General features: G+C 37.0%; 1 protein-coding gene across 2 annotated transcripts in view; it reads right to left on the reverse strand.

Moving 5' to 3' along the window:
* The window catches only part of NFIA (nuclear factor I A), a 464,567-nt gene extending 451,017 nt beyond the window's left edge, over positions 1–13,550 (reverse strand). For both annotated transcript variants that reach the window (XM_084637844.1, XM_084637843.1), the window contains exon 1: positions 13,439–13,550. In XM_084637844.1, coding sequence (XP_084493970.1) covers positions 13,439–13,534 — 96 coding nt within the window. In that variant the 5' untranslated portion in view covers positions 13,535–13,550. The remainder of the gene's footprint in view (positions 1–13,438) is intronic.
* Positions 13,551–20,074: the final 6,524 nt, after the last annotated feature.

Genomic DNA, 20,074 nt, shown 5'->3' on the forward strand with positions numbered 1-20,074 from the left:
CTACATTTGTGCATAAAGGAGGAGGGGCCCTTTTTAGATCAACCCCAAAAACCAAAAGTTCAAAGGTCACTTGTCACCAACTGGGGAAATGCATAGAATTATACTGTGAAAAAATGTTGTGCTCACTTCTTATCCCATGTCAGGCATGAAATATGGCAGCTGAATTGCAGCAGTTTTTAAAAATAAGAAATAAATAGTTCACACCATTTTTTTTTAATGGGTTTGTTTCTATTTTTGTTTCCACAAATTGTTTGAAGCATCAATGAATGGGATTACATAAATGTGCACCAAACTGCAGAGCTCATTTAGTTTAGCAAGTGTTTCTCACGTCTTCATTGACTCAACAATGTTACTTTTGAATCATGTCAACATTCCTCCTCTTCTGCCTCATGACTAATACAGTGATACAAGCCATTTCACTTCAGACATTTTCAGATCTTTACAAATCTTTTCCCCTGGTTTTACCACCTGGTTTCTAATTAAAACCAAGCAGAGAAAGCACCTTGCACAGATGCAAATCCTGCATATGCAGGCCGACAGACTCTGATGCAAAAGGTAGAGTGCAACTTCCCTTCTAAAGTATCAACAGTAAGAGAGCCTTACGGAATAAAATAATAGTTGAGGAGAAAACAACTGGGACAAACTGAACTTGGTCATGAATTCCAACATTGCTCATGGGATAAATAAACCTTCATTCAATGCAATGAAAATATAAAATTGCACAGTGACTGCCATGCAAAGCCATTCATTTCAGCCAATATATGAATAACTGAATTGATTAATAATTACAGACTTTGCTAATACTATTCTAATATCAATCTTATATAGAGACACACACAAGTAAATAGGTATAGTATATACTGAATATCTTTTTAAAGTACATATTTGTTTCTTCATGAGCGTAAGTCAAAGATTAATCCAATAATTATTCTTTTTAAATGAAAGCCTAGCGATCCCATCAATTTACAAAACTGTCCTGTTTTATTTAGAATAGTGACACACACATTCTGAGCAGAAAGAAAAATGCACAAAGCATTTTTTGTCTGGAGGCATGTGGTAAGCATGCCTATCATTTTAGGCTTTTTAAATCAAGTTTTACTACAGTATCTTCATGTAACTTTTGAGAATGATAATTCAGTGAACAACTCATATTGTTTTAACTTGTGCTAAGAGTGAAAGAAGCATATGCTATATGAGTAACCTATAGCATTTGGCTTATAGGCCAAATAAAATAAAATCTGCAATAAATACACAGTAAAAACTGAGACAATCATGAGACAAACTGAGACTACATAACCATTTAGGTCTTTTCCATGTTTAACTTCTGTAATTGTATGAAAACATTAAGTATATTCTCTCTCATACACAAAATGTGTCATTTATAGCACCCTTCATCAGATGATCTAGAAGCCCTTCACAAACATTAATTAAGCCTTAAAACACCCCCCACGAAGATAAGTTTTATTATCCCTATTGTTCAGATGGGGAAGCTGAGGCATGGAGAGGTTAAAGTGGTAAATCTAGAGGAATTCCACTGAAGTCAATAGAATTACACTGTGTCGCCATTTGTGAGAACGCACACACATAATAAAACCTCTTATATAGCACTTTTCATCGGTATATCTCAAAGCACTTCACAATCTAAAATTTTAATCCTCACACCATCCCTGTGAGGTAGGGAAGTGCTATTATCCCTATTTTACAAATGGAGAACTCAGGCATGGAACGGCTATGTGACTTGCCCACGGTCATACAGGAAATCTGTGGTGGAGCAGGGAATTGAACCCCCACGTCCTAGGCTAGTGTCCCAACCACCTACAACTTGCAGATGCAAACTTCATCTTTCTAAAATGTGCTCATGCTCATTAGACAGTCTTATACCTGCTCGTACACACACGTTAGAGTTTACATTCACAAAACTCACTGGGACTAAGGGGCTTTTCACGGGCAGGCCAACACACGCTTGGACAGGTGTTTCAATCCAAGGCACACGAGCAGATGTTTACCTCAAATTTAAGCTTCCTGTCACCATGCTCAAGACTCTATAGCTCTGCCCCTCCCCACTTACCCTTCCTGGTCAAACTTCATTGCCTCCACTCTGCCCATATTCTTACCTTCATCTACATGCTTACCACTGCCACCTCCATGCCTGCTTCCACACAGCCTGTTTTTGCACAATATGACCTCCCTGACCCTATCGCCAAATCCTTTATCCTGTCCACATTTAAGGTTCTCATACAGTCCCACTTCTGCTGTGCCACCTACAGTGAACTGAGCTGATTCTTGAATTTCTGGAAAATGGCTGGTAGACCACGGGGAATTCCATAAAACAAATAACTAGAAGATTGCACACTCTTTCTTATGTAGGCCAAACTGTATATCTAATGGGAGACATTTTCCTTTCACTTGCTCCAGCTGAAATCAGGCTTTTCCAGTTTTCTAATTTTCACCAAAAGCAATAGGGCTCTGCCCAGCAAAGCTTATATCACTCCCTGAAAATGCTGGAATGGATCAGATGTGGTGTTCAAAAATTCTCTCATTATGGACAGACTGACAAACAGAGAAAAGCCACAGAGTTATGTGAGTGGCCTCTCTTTTCTCAGTCAATAAAAGAGCTCCCTGGCTTCAATTTGTGGATTGGCCCCAGTATAGAGACTTCACACCAGTGAGCTCCTCATCTTCAATTTCAAGCCCTTTCAAACCCTCACGTGTGAGTGTGAAGCAAGAAGTTAACTCCTGCTGTAAACCAATGTCATTCAACTGTGTGGTGCTCCAGAGGGTGGAGGACCAAGGAGCTTGGCAGTCTGATTGTTAGAGGCCTGGATTTTTAGTAGAAAATAAGTTGACCTAGAAGTAATGTGGAGTAAGAGATGAAAGGTTGCCCTTATCCTCACCCCCTATCACCAAAGTGCAGCAAGTGTGATCTCCTGACCATCAGTCACCACAATGACAGAAAAGGGAGCCTCTAGCTCGAATCCTTTCTCTCTACCTGCCAGGGAAAGTCGTTGAATCACTGGGCTTTCATTGGCCATTTTCTTTGTCTTCTTCAGCTTTGTTCTTCTATAGCAGAAATCAATGGCAGGGATAAGCACCTCTCACTGGCAGACAGGTCTGAGGTTTTCACCATGGGGCAACCCCACTAATTTACGACTATACCGCTTTTGTTTCCTTGCTAGTCACCTGGAGAATGGACATCCCCATATTTCCACATGGAATAGCACTATAGAATTGAATATGGATGAGAACAACAGGGATCTACAGAAATGTAGTAGGATTCTATAGCAATTACTATAAAATCCTACGGGATTTACTAAAGACTGAGGTCTTTTCTATAGGTTTTTAAAACCACCCTAGAGAATCCAAGAGCAGAAATAGAACTTTCTATTAAATTATATAAGATAGTCAAAAATACTCATAGAAAAGTTATTCTCTATTAAATTCTTTGGGAACTGTTCATACAGATTTGAACATAAGGGAATTTCTTGTGTGTGCTCGAAGTCTACAGCAATCATTGTCTTGATCACATATGGCAGAATGTGAGTAGTCATACTCTGCCTTTATAAATGATGAATTTACCTTACCATGGTTGCTGAAGGGATAGTTTCAAATCACAATAGGGAACGGCCTCCACAGTGCCACTGGGTGTGTGTAGTACATGTGAGCCAACAGCAGCAGAGGTGAATGTGGATTGTGTCAGAATCCCGCAGTAGGGACATGTAGGATAATCTGCCTTACATATACATCTCATCCGGTTCTCTACTCATTAGAGACTGGCATTGTGGAGATGGGAATTTTTTAAGAATATTGATAGGAAAAGAAGAGAGAGGAAGCAAAAAGTCCTCTTGTGATGCTCATGTGTACCTTGATTTATAAGAGCTGCAAACACCTATTAGCAACAGCAAAAGTTAAAAGTCATTTTTGATTTAGCTGTATCTGTATATTGCTTTTGAAAGCTTGCTGCTGTCAACTGCGGTAGCTCAGACACCTTGGTAATCCATCCATCTTTAAACCTCTGTCTTAAGTACCCCTTCCTTCATTTTTTCCCCTTTCAAACCTATGTTTTCAGACAGAAAGATAAAGGAAAACTTTTGGTAAAATTTACTATAGGCAAACTGTGTGTACATCACACATGCATGTGCTCTCTGTTCCTAAGAGTAAGCATGTAAACAAATGGTCAAAGCAAGGTTTCAGAAATCAGATAGCCCGGTTTCTCTTCTTACCTTTGCAATTGGTCTGTGTGTGACCCTGGCCGAGTCAGTTTAACTAACTCCCCTTCGGTAAAATAGGTACATTGCTGGTGATCTTCCTCACATGGGTGATGTGAGACTTAATGAATATTTGTAAATGCTCTGAGATCCTCAGAGTCTAAGCACTATGGAAGTGCATAAGGCCAGTTTCTACTCTCATTTAAACTAGTGTAACTCTGAAGTCAACGGAGTTGCTCCAGATGTGCATCAATGAAAATGACATCAGAATTTGGCCCCTTGCACTGTGATAGTGATTTCTCTCTATCATACTGGAATCTGAAATTCTGTAAGTCACGGCTATCAAAATGAGAGTGTGTGCACGTATGCACATGTAGAAATAATTTATTCAAAAAGCCCTTGGTGAAAGTGTCTGGAAGTAAACTACCTCAGACAAGGTTTAGGATTTGGGGTAATTAAAAGTGCTGAGTGATGCCAAGATGAACGAGCAAAGAGTTTTTCAGCTTTCTAGCCAGCAATGACGGGAAGACAATAAAAAAATCATTTTGTCTTCAATAGCAGCTTTCATTTGAGTATCTCAAAGTGCTTTACACATTTTAAATTAAGCTTTCACAGCATCCCTGGGAGGTAGTTGTTGGATGTAGCAGGATCACCACGGAAATGCAGCTACGTCAACGATGGAACACAGCAGTTGCTTAACACGGAACAGCAACTCTACACAATAGTTTGGGTCAGGAAGTGAAGAAGACTACTGTATTCAGTTGACAGTCCAGGTAGGCAGGATATAATTAACCCAGCTAGAACCTGGTTAGGACACCAGGATGCTGAGTGATGGCTCTTAAAATTCTTGACTGGCTGGCTTCCAGTCACCTGGGAAAGAGCCTGTTCTGAACAAGGACTTTTTAGTGGAGTTCACCCCTCCCCAACTTCATTTGTCAGATGGCGATCAATCTGGGCTCACTAAGAAGCTCCGCTTCTGGGAATAGAGCAGCACAGTATGCCTAATGAGGCATTCCATAGCGGTCAGAGAAGAACTGTTTCCTTCTCCAAATCTATGTTAACTTCCCTGCACCGTGGTATCAGACCCTCCGTGGCGCTGCAGCCTTGGAGTTCTTTATTTAAAGCAAATATTTCAAAAGTATATTTAAGCAAAATATTAACAGAAAAAACTTCTCTTTTAAACTCAGTGCTTTTTACTAATATGGAACCAATATTAGTATTTAAGAATGAGAAAATAATTGTGAAAATGCATTGATGTCCTCAATAACCAGTTGCATACTTGAACAAATCTGTATCTTACCAAAACATTTTCCTTGCTGCATATGCATGCAAACTTGTTATTGCAGGGTTGCCCCTGCAGGCTGGGCAATGCTCATTGTTGTAGGGGTTTGAGCATGAGTACTTAGCTCTAGGCACTGCACTTTTGTTTGAAGAGAATTCCTTGGAGAATTAGGGTGTGGTTTTTTGTTTTGTTTCGATTTTAAAGAAACATATAAGGTATGCTTGTTACAGAGTTATACAGGTAGTTTAGGCCAAATTTACGGTTATACTAACCTTGAAAATATAACACCTTTGCTTCACATTTGCTTTACACATACATTTTAGGCCACATACTGCATTTAGTTACAACTGTGTTAATAAGGCAGAATTCCTCTGAATTCAATTGGAAATGTACCTGAGTGCAAAATTTGGCTCATTTTCTCCATCTCTTTCTGGGCAAAATAATTTCTACTTTACATACCACAGATATAAATTGTGGAAGCACTTTGCTAGGGGCTGAATCTTACCATAAATCTTTTTGAACCAAACTCCCATTGATTTAAGTAAGAAGTGTGCTCTGATCAATGGCAAACTATGCCCTGATGTATTTTGAGTAGTCCTGTTTTAGCCATAGTCAATGAAGCTACATACAGCCTTCAATTTTTACCCAGCTCTGACTGACAGCCTTAATCCATGTGTGCAATTCTACTTGAGTTTTGAAATAAATATGGGCTGATTGTGTGGATCGAGGGCAGCATGTTTTCCTTTGAAAGCAAAGACTTTGTAATTATTGGTAGTAAAAGTCTGCAAAACATGTGGCATCTGTACTATACCACACTCTAACAAATCTCTAGCTGTATTGTTAAGTTTGTGTTTGGCAGCCCTCTGGAAAATATATGTTTATATGTTACAAATGGTTTGAATTCCACTCCATTAGCCAATATATCTGTTTTCTCTCTTCTATGAATTCGTATATCACTCAATTACTTTTCAGTAATCTAGTAAATGGAAATCAGATCTGTGACTTTTATTATGGTAAATTTTTGTTCACAGCTTTGGGGCATCTGTACAGTGCCTGGCACTGTGGGGTCCCAATCTGGTTGGCCTCATTTATTATGTAGGACTGATTCTTCACCAATGAGGTCAAGGGGAGTTTTGCCATTGATTTCAATGGAAGCAGGATCAGGGCCTCAGTGTTTGTGCATGCATTTGCCTATATGAAGAACTTAAATTTTCAAATGAGCTTTGTAATTGCTAATAGATGCAAAGTCCACCAAGACTCCCAGTAAAGCTAAAGGGAGTTGTACCTTCGTAAAGATTTTGGCCAAAGATATTAGTGAACTAAATCATGTTTTCCCCAGTCTGAGGCACTGATTTACAGTTAGAATATTTTATCTGCTTTAAAGGACCTTGTGCAGTTATGAACATTTAGCACTATTCATCTTTAAAGTGAATTGCAAAACTTTTATCCTCACATCTTAAAAAATAAATAAGTGCCATTAGGAAAATAAATAAATACAGATCTGGACACTGACGGAGAGAGATGAGGTGAGTTGCTGACAGCCACAGTGGAAATCATTCAGTATTAGAGTTAAACCTCATAGATCCCTTACTCTCAGTTCTGTGCTTACACCAATAAACTTTCCATTCTCCTCTCTATGCAAATTAAATGATAGTTCATAGTATTTTCTGTTTCATTAGAGAGAGATTCAGAATCTTTCATATTCTTATTGAAACAGATCCATCTTTACCAACTAAGCCTTTTAAAAATATACTTTCCTTCCACTTCTGTTTTCACCTGTTCTCAGTATCAATCATGGTGTCCGGCTGGAGGACTCAACCCCACACGTCTCGGAAGCAGCCAAAAAGCACCATGTACATCGGCGGTTCCCAACCATTCCTGGCAACTCTTCTAGTTTCTCAGTCTAAAGTTCTAATCCTGCAGAGATTTATACACATGCTTAATTTTAAACATGAGTAGTCCCACTGCCTTTGTAAGTAAGCCCCTGCAGGATCACAGTCGCAGACCTACCGTTACCAGACAGTGCCCATTTCCTCCCACTCAGCTGCGTGCTCTAATCTTCACTGGCATTTGGGATCCCAGTTTAATATAGTATTTAGTGTACAAGGATGGTGGACAGTGGTAGCACAGAGAGGCGCAAAGTCCATCACAGATTAAGTTTAGAGCTACTATTAGATATCCTCCACAAGAGAGAGATCCTACCCCCTTTCCCCCCCGCTACATTATTATTTGCTATTTTCATGTATTACAGTAAACTTGGTAATAGAGGGCCATGATCATCTCTAGAGTAATTCTACTGAAGTCAATGGAGCAGATGGGTTTGCCTATAAAGTTAAGAAGAAATGCTTCCTCTCCATATCCCTGTCTGTTATCAATGGCTCTGTGAAGTGTTCTCACCTGGCAAGCTATGAACTAAACCATCACACTTGAGATTCCTGGCGCAGTTGGTAGTACTAGGAATCAGAGTTAAGTCTTCCAGATAAATTGGCTTTTCTCACTATCCCTCCCTTAGGATGTTGCCTGGCTATACCATTATGTTACAGTGAACCTGAATGTTTCTGAGGGGGAAAGGGTTGAATAAGGGTTAATGTGATGCATTCTCCTCTTACCAAAATAACGTCATTCTTTCCTCCCGGAAAGTATTTCATTATCTGCTGCTTGGTTGTTTACATGCTAAAGTTCATTTAATACATCTATATTACATACATCAACATTATGAAATTGAATGAACTCTCAGATCTAAGGATGAAGATACTGATACAGACTTGATGATGTTTTAAGACTACTGGATGTCAATGTTGCACAGATCTATTGACTTAGTGTCACTAACAGCCTCTTTCCCCCATTTTGCTGCTTTTTAACAAAAAATAAAATTCAAACAAACAGAAGTAATGACACATTGTAGAAATTGTCCTGCTGAGTTTGTCATCCAGTGTAAGTTACTGAGTGCTGATAGTAAAGGAAGTTCAACCAGACAGTTTAATCCTCCAATTTCCTGTCTTCTAATCAGGCACTAACTCCTTTGGCTTTAAATTAGAAACATTCCTGACAATATTCAGGACAGGTGATGGAAAAAGAGAACAGAAAATAAAGGAGGACAAATTCATATACATTAAAGAAACAGCAGTTGAATAACAAAAAACCAAGAGACTTTCAAGTAGCTGAAGTATATCTAATGATGCATTGTATGCATGTAAGCAAATTATTATTGCATAAGTTACATGTTGGTAATCGTCTGAAAACACTAACGGGGCAGGCATTTTTAAAAAAATAGTATTTTAAATATATTTCTGCAGCTGCTGAAGAGTTTACAACTACATAGAAATTACTTTACAAAACTGTGTAAGGAAAATCTTTAATACAATATTATTTTGTTTCCATTTTGTTATTTTCATAATGGCATGCCAAGGATAAGTATTAATATATGTAAATCTTTTGCTATTTAGTAAACTCTCTGCAGGAGGCTAAAATTAGGAAAGCCAAGTACAGCTCAACAGCATGTTAGGGTAGTTAGAATCCATTTAACACATATAACAAGCAGTTATAGGCTTTTACGCGGACAGATATTTTTTCATCTTTAAAGAATGATTGGGTTTCCAGATAATAAATGTTTTATTTCATCTCATTAAATATGTTACTGTTTACATTCCCCACTGTGGTAATACTTTACATTGAGGATTTTACGCATTCTTAATTTACTAATTGCTACTAATTTTGACCATTTTTATGCTTTAGCTGCTGCAGAGATTACCTGAACAATTTTAATCACTTGCACAGAAAATTGTGCGTAAAGGCATGAAAGAAAAATATTTTCAAGAGCTGCAGAGCAAAGAACTGATGTTTTAAAAACATTTAAGTTAGTAAAATGACCACTTTCAGATGATTCCAGCATGTTCATTACATGAATTGGGTTTTTTAAAATTGTATTTGTAATATGGTAGCACCTAAAGAAATAAAAGGAGATACTGAAATACGTTATTTTTAGTTGTACATAAAAAACCCTGTAATTAATTTTGGAATATTACTGGAGTTGAAGGATCCATTTTAACTGTCACAATGACAATAGTTTGCATGTTAAGTCTTACATGTGCTCCACTGAAATGGCTTTTTATTTATTAATAAGGCATCTTTCTAGAGAAGTTTGGAAGAGGACAATGGTTTGTGTTTTAATACAATTTTGACTATAAAATTATAGATAATGGGTCAAACTTTGCTCTCAGCCACACAGGTGACTAAATCTGGAGCCACTCCATTCATTTCAATGCAGTGACTATAGATTTACACGGATGTAAACCGAGAGTAAGTTTGGCTCAGTATCTTTACACAGTATAGTTACATATTGTAAATGAGAATTTTCCCCATATATAGAGTTAGGTATATGTTCATTTAAAAATCACAGACAAAGGAACTATACAGGTGGCTCCCTCATTAAATGCACCAACATCATACCATACCAACTTGCTAGGATATGCGAGTTTTTGAAAACAAAATGTTTATAAAACAAGTACAGCAATTTCTATTTGTTACAAACAAGACTGCAAAAACAGTGGAACTTTTGTCTGATTAATATTTTGTAGTGTCTTTCAGACAGCATCAAATTTAAATAAAAAGTTCCATTATCATTTTTCCAATATGTTCATTTACACAATTTTTTCCAACTTCTGATATATTGCATGTTGTTTAAGAGATTTGAAAAGGGGGGGGAGGGGCGAAATCAAAAGAAATTCTGTAAACTTTTGTGAACGTTTTCAACCAGAGATGTCACAACACAGTAAAGCTAAACTAATATCTATTTCTGGATTTGCATGATTAAAGCATAAGAGAAGTGGATCGGATTTCAAAAGATTTGCTGTGACAAATGTAATTATTCTTAAAATATACCCATGCTATAAACCTTACTTAAATACTTTGAAGCATTTATAACTCAGGTTAAAACAAAAACTTTACATTTTTTGTTTTACTAGGACAAAAGATACATTTCATTAGCCAGTCCATGTGCTGGCTACAGAGAACATACTAGCCGCAGTATAGAAAAGTGCATTTATTAGAGATGCATTAATATAGCCTTATTTATGACAGAAGATAATGTCAGCATCAGAACTCCATATGATAAAGCCTCCATTTCTTTTTAAAAATGCAGGCTGCTTTACCCAAAGATAAAATCTATTCATTTTTACTAATCATCCCATCAACCAATCGCCATTATCTCCAGCTATCTAGCTATAAACATAATGTAGACTGGAGTGAAAGAGCGTGAGGTTGAGAGACAGATTACTACACGCAGCTTTTTATAAAGCATTTTCTTTCATTATAACAGGTCTTTTCATCATAAGGACACAGAACCTTTAAAGTTGGTCATAATACTTCAATACAGTAGATGACTGTGGCTTAAAATCTTGTTCAGAACCTGCTCCAGAAAGAAAACAAACTCACTCATTTGATACACAAATTGTTTTCAATTCATTAAAAAGCAAAATTGCATATCCCAGTGCTGGCAGCTGAGTCCGTATGGATGGAAGGGGTATTCACTCATCTCTTTGTATGCTGGCAGTACCCAAACTGAAGTTTAGCACTATGCAGCAGAGATTGTTGTGCAGCCAGAAGATGCATGAGGTAATTTTAAAAGCTTTATTTGCCTTTAGAACATTAAAATCTGCTTTGTAGCTTACTTTTGATTAAACAATTGTAGCAACTCTGAGGAGGTTTTGGAGTAAAAATAACTAATACATCTGTACTTTTGATTATACTAGACATTATAGACTCAGATGGTATACTAAAACTGTTATTCTCCCATCAATAATTGAAATCTCATCTTAAAATTATTTGTAACTAACATATCTATTGTACAAGTTCTTGAATTATTCATTTCAGTTAAAATAAAGTCTCTTTCATGTAGCCCAACTTCTTTTTAAACAGACTGTTTTATGGGGTTCTTTGGGTTTTTTTTCTTGTTTGTTCATTTAGAAAATAAATGGTGTGACCTGTTCACATTTAAGAAGAATTTTCTGCAATGTTTAATCTAAACAACAGCATGTGTGGTTGTAAAACTGTTTATTTTTAGTCAAGTGCATTACTAAATGTTTCGAGCATTTTTACATATTATATTCACAGCAGTAAAACATCTGTGAAATAATTGTGAATGAAAAGCAACTTTCCAGGAATACTTTCCAAAGGGAGATAATAGTTGTCTAACTGAATTTGAAGATACTTATGAAAAAATAAACACTGACACCCTGTCATAAAAGAAGGTGATAAACAATAAAACAGGAACACTAATAAAATAGACAAGTGAATTAGAATAAGCTTAAATTACAGTGTGACATCAAGTGCCTAGTTAAAATATGCCGTTTACAACTTTGCTTCGAAAATGATAGCTGAGAATCAATAGGGTTATTTACTGGAGTTTTACAAGCTTAAAAAAAAAAATCAAATGAATAGTCAACAGTTACTGAACATGCAAACATTCCATTTTTTCCTCCCCTTTCCCTCCCATTTTCTCTGGCAGAAAGTCTAATTGGAAAATCAGTAGTATAAGTAAAGTGGTTATTCTTCCACTATTATAATTAACCAAAAGCTTCATGTAATGTTTCACGGCAAGCACTGGTAAACCTCTAATGGATGGCTAAGAAATTAAACGTTAAAACAAAACACTAAAAACACAAAAACAAAACAACCCCCACAAAAGCCTGAACACCTTTAAACACAAGCCACATGATACACACAATGGCCACCACCAAGGAGCAGAATAAAAACCTTCCGTATCTCACTTTTAAAAGTCTTTCAAGTCCTCAGAGGTCTTAAACTTTCCAAATGATATCAAAAGTGGTACAGGGAGATGAGGGGGAGGGAAACCCCCCTACTTGTTTCAGCGTATCATACAATGAAACTGATCATGCCTTGTTTTGTAATTCCACTCGCCAGTCCTTTTTTAACTGATATCTATGTGAAATGAGCTGAGGTTCACGGTCCAGTTAGGAACGGATAATACATTCATTGTCCTGGCAGCGAACTTTTTCTCTCACTGGAAGAATTCACGCTTGCCTCAAGAATAATAATTACAGAAAACTAAAAATGCACTGCTAACGAATTAATCCCTAACGGACAACACGCTAACGAGGGCAGTAATGATTTGAGGACTCTCTTCATCACAACAGGACTTGCATCTTCTGCTACAATGGGCTATTGTGCATCCTCCTAACTCACTATACCTCTTATAGATTCAAGATGTCAAAGGTTGTCTGGCCCGACTGACCATGACATGCTAGTTAACTCGTTCTGCGGAGCTCACTGGAACTTTATTAAAACTTTAATTGTGCCCAAACGCAGCTCGAGCCAGATTATGTGGGATCTATAACACATAGCTCGGGATCATAACAGAATGGTAACCTGTTCTAACGTAAACAAATGGAGGGAAAAGTTAGATTGGGGTCTCAGATGAAAGTCAACGCTTTGCAAAACACACTTCTCTCACACGTGATGATTTTACACTGTGTCATAAATGTACCATCCCAGAGTTTTACTGTAATCAGGTTGTTCTGTAATGTATTGAACTTCCCCCCTCCCCTCTACAGAAAATATTGCATGGCAAAAATACACATACACATACATGCCATATTTGAAAAGCAGCAGATAAAAGTAAAACAAAGCTGAGAGCCTGAGGGAGCTGCCTGAGACAAGTTACTCTGCACCAGGCTTTTTCAAACTACTTCTCCGTGTACTTTTTAAAAGAGAATTGAATAAGCTTCCCTGTGGAAACTGTAGTTCACATTAACGGTCTCTTGTTACAGAGAGGAAAGCATACAAGTGGGACAAGAGTGAGGCTGCTCCATGGAAGAGTGTGAAAAAAATCAAATGTTAATTTGATAAATGTGAGGTCTGGGACATTTTGTCAAAGAGGGAGGGAAAGCAGAAAAGGGAGGAAAAAAAAAAAGCAGCCCTGCTGCCAACTCACCATCCACCAAGTTCTGGCCGAGATGTCGTAGCAGAGCTGCCATTTGATGGAGCCGTCGGAGGTTTTCCCTGCCATTATGCTGTCAGCAAGCTTCATCTGATGCTAACTCACGGGAGATAAGACACCTAATTGAGAAAACATTTGCACTGGCATGTTGGGCAACATGTAGCCCGGTCCATACCATATGGAATCATGGGTAAAAAAAAAAATCTCCTTGACAATGAACCAATCTCTCACAGACCCAGTGGCAAGGTGAAGTAGAGATGAAAAGTCATCTGCTCCTAGCACTGTCCTCTCCCTTCTCTCCCCCCCTCTTTTTTTTAAAAAATAAGAACCCACTGCTCAACATCAAAGAGAGGCGGTCAGAATTAGGGTTTCATCACTCATAATTTTGGTCTACAAGGTTTTTCCTCCCCCCCCTCTTCTTTTTAAGAAGAATAAAGAGATTTAATAGGACAAAGGCAGGTAGTGGACTGCGGAGGGAGATCGCCACAGGCTATTAGCCTAAAATTTCTGCTTGACAGATGGAACTGCTTAGAGACTATCATGCAATGTTTGGGCTTTTTTTTTTTTTTTTAAAGAGTTTCAGTCTCATTCAGTATCTGTTTATCGCAGCTACTTTTCCCATGAACATGACCGGGAGGGGTAAGTGAGGGAACAACCTACTGAATGTTTTCAATTTCTTTTTTCTTGCTGATTTTTTTAATAGTTATGGACATAATCATTTTAGTAACAAAAAGCAAAACAAATGTATAGACTGCCTAAGTGTATTCCCCGCCCCAGTGATTGATAGAGCTTTCCAAAGGAATCAAATACGCTCTTTCATTTTTTTTTAAAAAAGGGAAAGATTTGGCTCCATCCTTATTTTCAGATACTAGAGAATGTTGTTTAAATGAATGACTTTCCATATGTAGATCAGATGGCTAAAGGACTACCCAAGAGCTAATCAAACAATTCTTTTTTCAATACAGTTTCTCCACCTTTTCATTCTTTAAACTTGTTTTTCATGTAACATTTTATAATATCGTTTGGTAACAACCATAGCAGTCATGTATGTTTGTTTTTCTCCACTGCAAAACTTCTCTATGCATCAGTGTTCTCATTAACACACAACTTTTATTCGAGGAAACAATACCCTAACATGGAAAGAGGACATCACAAAAAAACAGTTTTGAAAAGTTATGAAATGCTGACATTAAACAATATCCTCCTTTCTTGGAAAATAAAATAAAAGATAATCATAGAATTGAAATATGGAGGAGGTAAATTATCTCAGTGCATTATGAAACCAGGAAGTAAATTTTCACTTTTATTACGATAGAATATTAAATAGGCACTGAATGGTTTACATTTAAATCAGACCATTTTATAATATCAGGAGACAGATGTACAATACATAACCACCATTATAAAATAATAGGGCACTGCAATCTATACAGTAGTTTTTTCCCTCATGTGCTCCAAGAGTGAATTTGTAAACTTGCAGCCGATTGCCAGTGCTATTTCGAACCTCTATTAAACTATGACTGATAAAGTCATTCAAAGACAGCTGTACAAGTCTTTTCACTATTTAGACACAAGGGGAAAATGTATTAAGAATCTCCACTCTAGATTAAACAATATCCATTTAGTTTAGATCAAAAGCAAAGAGTTTGCGGGCACATAATTTTTCAGATTGTTCTGCATGCTAATGATGGTTTAACTATTTGGCTACAGCAAAATACCCTTCCAGATTATATAGTTTACAAAATAGTTATTCACTATGGTATAGAATTTCTTTCATTCAGTTTGAACTATACCTTGAGATTTTTGTGATTTGAGAGATGACAAACGTTTAAGGTAACCCTGAACTGCTCTATTACAACAACAAGAACTGTTCTTTATTTTCCCTCTTCCTGATGCCAACCGTAACAATATGTTTGGACAGAATTAAAATATATATAAACATATTGTCTGTACAGCATCCCAATGTGCTTCACCAGTCCAGATTGCAGGTACAGTATCAACTTTATTTACAGGAAAAGGTCTGACTAGTATGGGAAGTGTTAAGTTGTAGTCAGAGTCCAGGAAGAAAATGGACACTCTGCCAGGAACTGTCCCTGCACTGGCCAGCCAAAACATTTACTGTGTTGTGTTACTTCAGCTTAGTTAATGCTACTCCTCATTGCTTAGTGGAAGCATTCTCTCAAAATAATCATGCAAAATATAAAATAAAATGATTAAGCAACTGTCAACCTTTGAACCAATGTCAGATTCAATTTCATTCTGCCTTCTCTTCTACATCTCTCAAATCAAACATCCTACTCACCCTTCTTATTATTAATTTATTATTACAAAGCCAGACTTGCTTTGTGTCTTTCCATTAAAAAATTCTGACAAAACTTATATTCCTGCCTATGTCATTTTACGTGTCCTGATGTGGTTATAGATCAGCTGACAATGTTTGCCTATATTCCTATAATAACCACTGCTTAGGTCTTCCTAAGCCTAAAAGAGACTTTTCTTTACAATATTAAATAGAAAGACATCAAATAAACAGTCATTTAAAAAAAGGATACAGATTTCAGTTTATGAATGACAGAAGCATGAAATCATTTTCTTCCAAACGGTACAGTAGTTTTGAAAGACATGATAATTGTTGTGGGATAGTAGTGTTTTAAATCCCAAACAATTAAGTGCAGTTAAGTTCACTTTTTTTTTTAATGAGGATGGCAGTGGTGGATCTATTAGCCTAGAGCAATTACTCCTATCGTAAGTGGGCTGTTAATATTAAAACAAGATTAAATACATGTTAAATATTGCAATTATTGTGGAAAATAAAATTATTTGGTGAGCATAATGGGGAGCAAATCAAGCATTTAACATGATCCAGGAAATGTTACTCCAAACAATTACATTTGTTTTATGCAATTTTTCCCTTTGATTGCTGGCAGATGCCGTTTTGGAAACCAACATCTAAATAGTTTTCCTTCAATCAGAAAAAAAGCCACACAGAAGAAAATGGCTACATGTTTTGAATTTAACTCTTGTCAATAGCATTCTGCACAACACTGCATGTGAATGGTATAAGGACAAAATGATGCCTTCAGAACAACAATAAACCACAAAGAGGTTTGCTACTAACCTAGACTTGTTCTGCAGGGAGAAAAACTAAGTGCTATACATACATTTGTAGGGACACAGTGGCAAAATAAAAGTACTGGTGATTCATGACTGATATTTCGTGTTGGAAATTGACTAGATGTTTGTATCTGTGGCTACAGAACTACTGTTTTGTTTTCTAACAGCTTTAGGCCTCAAGCAATGGATTGAGGTACTTGCCAACCACTTTCTGGCTTCCTACTGGAGATGTAGCCAACTATCCAAAGATAATTTGCTTAATTGTTGAGCAGAGGTACAGCAAAAACAGCATGAGTATTTCCTGTGTATCTACCCTCTCCAGTGCATTCTGATGAGGTCCTTGCTACTATCAAGAGCACAACACCAGGAAAGAATGCTAAAACAGGCTAACAAAGTACATTGATTCAGATGAATATCTCAAGCTGGTATATATCCTATTGGAAATTGACTGCATGAGAACATTATAAATTTTGCTTCATTGGGCAGTTTCTCTCAGCATTGGTTTCTAATATCCACACTGGTAAAAGCAGCTAGGTAGTATCATTCCAGATGCATGCAGCTCCCAGTAATAGATACTTACTTCAATGTATATACTAGATTATCTACTTATTTTATATGGTCTCTATTGCCCATTAACCCTTTATCTATTTTCTCATATCCCTTTAGCTGCAATTAGTTGGAAGCTTTAATTCTAAACAGAGTGCAACAGCATAATTTTACAATTAGTTGATTTTTGGACAAGCCCTGAACTCATGCAAAGTCGCTGACATCAAGTGTATGTTCTAGCTTTTGGAAATCCTACGATCCTGGCTTCAGTCAACAGGCTCTGCTGTAGCTAAAGGCATAAACATGGAGTGATGCAGCATGGGGCCAGTGTTTCTGCAACTAAATGGATCCACTGGCCAAAATGAGTGCAACAGTTGAAGATCTTCCCGGAGACTTCGGGATGCTGTAAAGCTGCCTAGGGGCAGCTCATTTGTACCCTCCCGCAGGGATGAGGGAGAGGATTCTTCCCCAGCTACTGACGGGTCTCTTTTTACTCTGTGTGTACAGTACTTGTAATTTTACTCAGTGCATACAACCCGTTAGCTGTAATTCTTCCTCTCCACCATCACTCATTTTCTTGTCACCCAGATTTTCCTCCTGCCAAATCCTCAAGTGGAGTCATAATCCTCTGTTTCTGACACAATCTGTTACTATGGAGACTAGATTGATGTCAGAGATGCAGCATTATGACTTATGACATCAGTATCAAGTTAGAGGAGAGAGAGAAGAGAGGGAAAATCTTGTTTCAACATTTTAAAACATTAAAAAAATATATCCCCCCAATGCGTTAAGAAGTGTAAGCAGATTTATTGTTAACGCTGACATAACTGAACATCTTCTGTAATATACCAGGTCTCATTCTAAGGCCCCAATTCAGCAAAGCACTTAAGCACATACATGAAATTAAGAACATGTTATAGGTCCCATTGTAGCACTTGCTTAAGTGCTTTGCTGAATCAGGGCCCAAATCACAGCCAATTAAATTATTGGAAAAGTGCTAATTCCAATGCCTTAGGATCCAGTCCTGCAAACATGTATTATCAGGCATGATATTTTCTACTGTGAGTCGCCTCGCTAAGGTCAGTGGGACTACTTGATGCAGGAGGAAAGACAGAAAATATTAAAAAGTGTAAAAAATTAAGACATTTTCCCCAACATGCAAACAAGTTATATGAGGCTAAAAATACAGTATTTAGGTAATGAAAAGAGAGAATATTCCAAATACTCACACCAGTTTTACTCTCACCTTGCTATGGATTTTTTCCTCCTAACATGAAATACCATTAAAAAATCTAAAAACCTATATTTTTGTGTTGTAATCCTTTACATATAACTCTTTGGGGAGGAATTACAAGCCCAGTATTTCATTTATCTTGTGAAATATTTATTTTGCTTGTGATGTTAGAGGACATCCAAAAGACTTCTGCTTCTCTTCTGTAACCCTAGCAAAGGATTCAATCCACTGTATAACTCTCATAAGGAGATTCAGAACTTGTATGAAAGGAGCATAAGAAAACTAAAAGGTTAATATATTCTAACTAGATGTTGGGTATAGAATGTCAGATCTGTCAAATTTCATTACAGTTTGCTGCTCAATGAAAAAGATTTGATTTCTTTTGCCACTGTCCTACTATGTTCAAGTCACACAGTGCCAGCAGCAACCAGCCAACGACCACAGGCTGGCACTGAGCAGGCCTGAGTGGGAAGCCAGCCGCAAGGACCATCTGTTTCCGATTTCTAACTAAGCCAAGATGTGCAGTGAAGTGCATTCCATTCACTGAGCCAGCCTTCTCCCTGCTCAAGTTATTAGTGTTACAAGTGAAATTATCTTTTCTAAACAGCAGGGGAGCTATAATCCCTATGGAACAAAACTTTAAAAAAAAAAAAAAAAGAAGGAAACGAAAGGAAAAAAATACAGTCAGAAATACTTCTTAAAGTTGTAGAAAAAGATTGCTTGTACATTTAATTACAATCTTCATGGAGTTTATTATTTTAAAGCATGTTTTGTTAAGCATGATAACCGCTAAGGCGAGAGTGTATATGTTGGTTCATCTGGTGTAATTGAATAAACTAATCAAATATCTTTAGAATGTTATTTGTGAATAAAGTTAAAAGTGACAAGATGAATGTAAAAGTAAACCTCTTTAAGGTTAAATGCCTTGAAAAGCATCATAGATTTTAAAATATAATTTAAAGTGTGAGTGCCTAAACAAGGCTAATTACATCTAGTTACACTGTTTCAAGATGTAATTTATATTTAACCTCTAAGGAAAAGAAGAGGTCTTGGCATAGTAATTATGTAGATTTAAGAGTATGCTAAAGACATAGCTGTCTGTGGAATAAGCCCCTGTCATAGGATATTGGTCTCCTACTAGTACATAAATGCCAGGTGAAACCAAAAGATTTACTGGAATCAAAAAACATTGGAGGTGAAACTGAGAAGTTTATTTTCAAAGTGGGAAACATTTATCCTTTGACACCATTCCATTCCAGTGATTTTATTTCTAATATACCGTGTGATTAATGATGTGGCTACTGTCATTGTGTCTGATGAACATTGGCAGAGTTGTGGAACAGTTGGTCTCTTTACTATTATTGGACATCTCGGTAAATTGGCATATATAGGATGAACTTGTTTCATGCGTCAGCCAACTGGAAATCACCTCATTCATAAGAGCACAATTTTATTATTCTACTGCACAGTCCATACAATGCAAAGCTGGATTGTGAATGGCTTAAATATTGTCCTAACTTTGACAAGTTAGCAGTCTAACCATTTGAATGACTGGTGCTATTTTCATTAGGTAATAGGTGTATTATGAAAACCAAGTTGGAAGTAATTAAGGAAATAAATGATGGGCATTAATATGTGGATCATTAACATTCCCTTTGCACAGGCAAGTCACTGGCTAGGCCTTTGCTCAAGACACATTCTCTAACACAGTGTCCTTCCTCAATGTTTTAGTTGGT

The sequence above is a fragment of the Lepidochelys olivacea genome (assembly GCF_965140295.1).
Source record: "Lepidochelys olivacea isolate rLepOli2 genome assembly, chromosome: 8".
NCBI classification, from domain to species: Eukaryota; Metazoa; Chordata; order Testudines; family Cheloniidae; genus Lepidochelys; species Lepidochelys olivacea.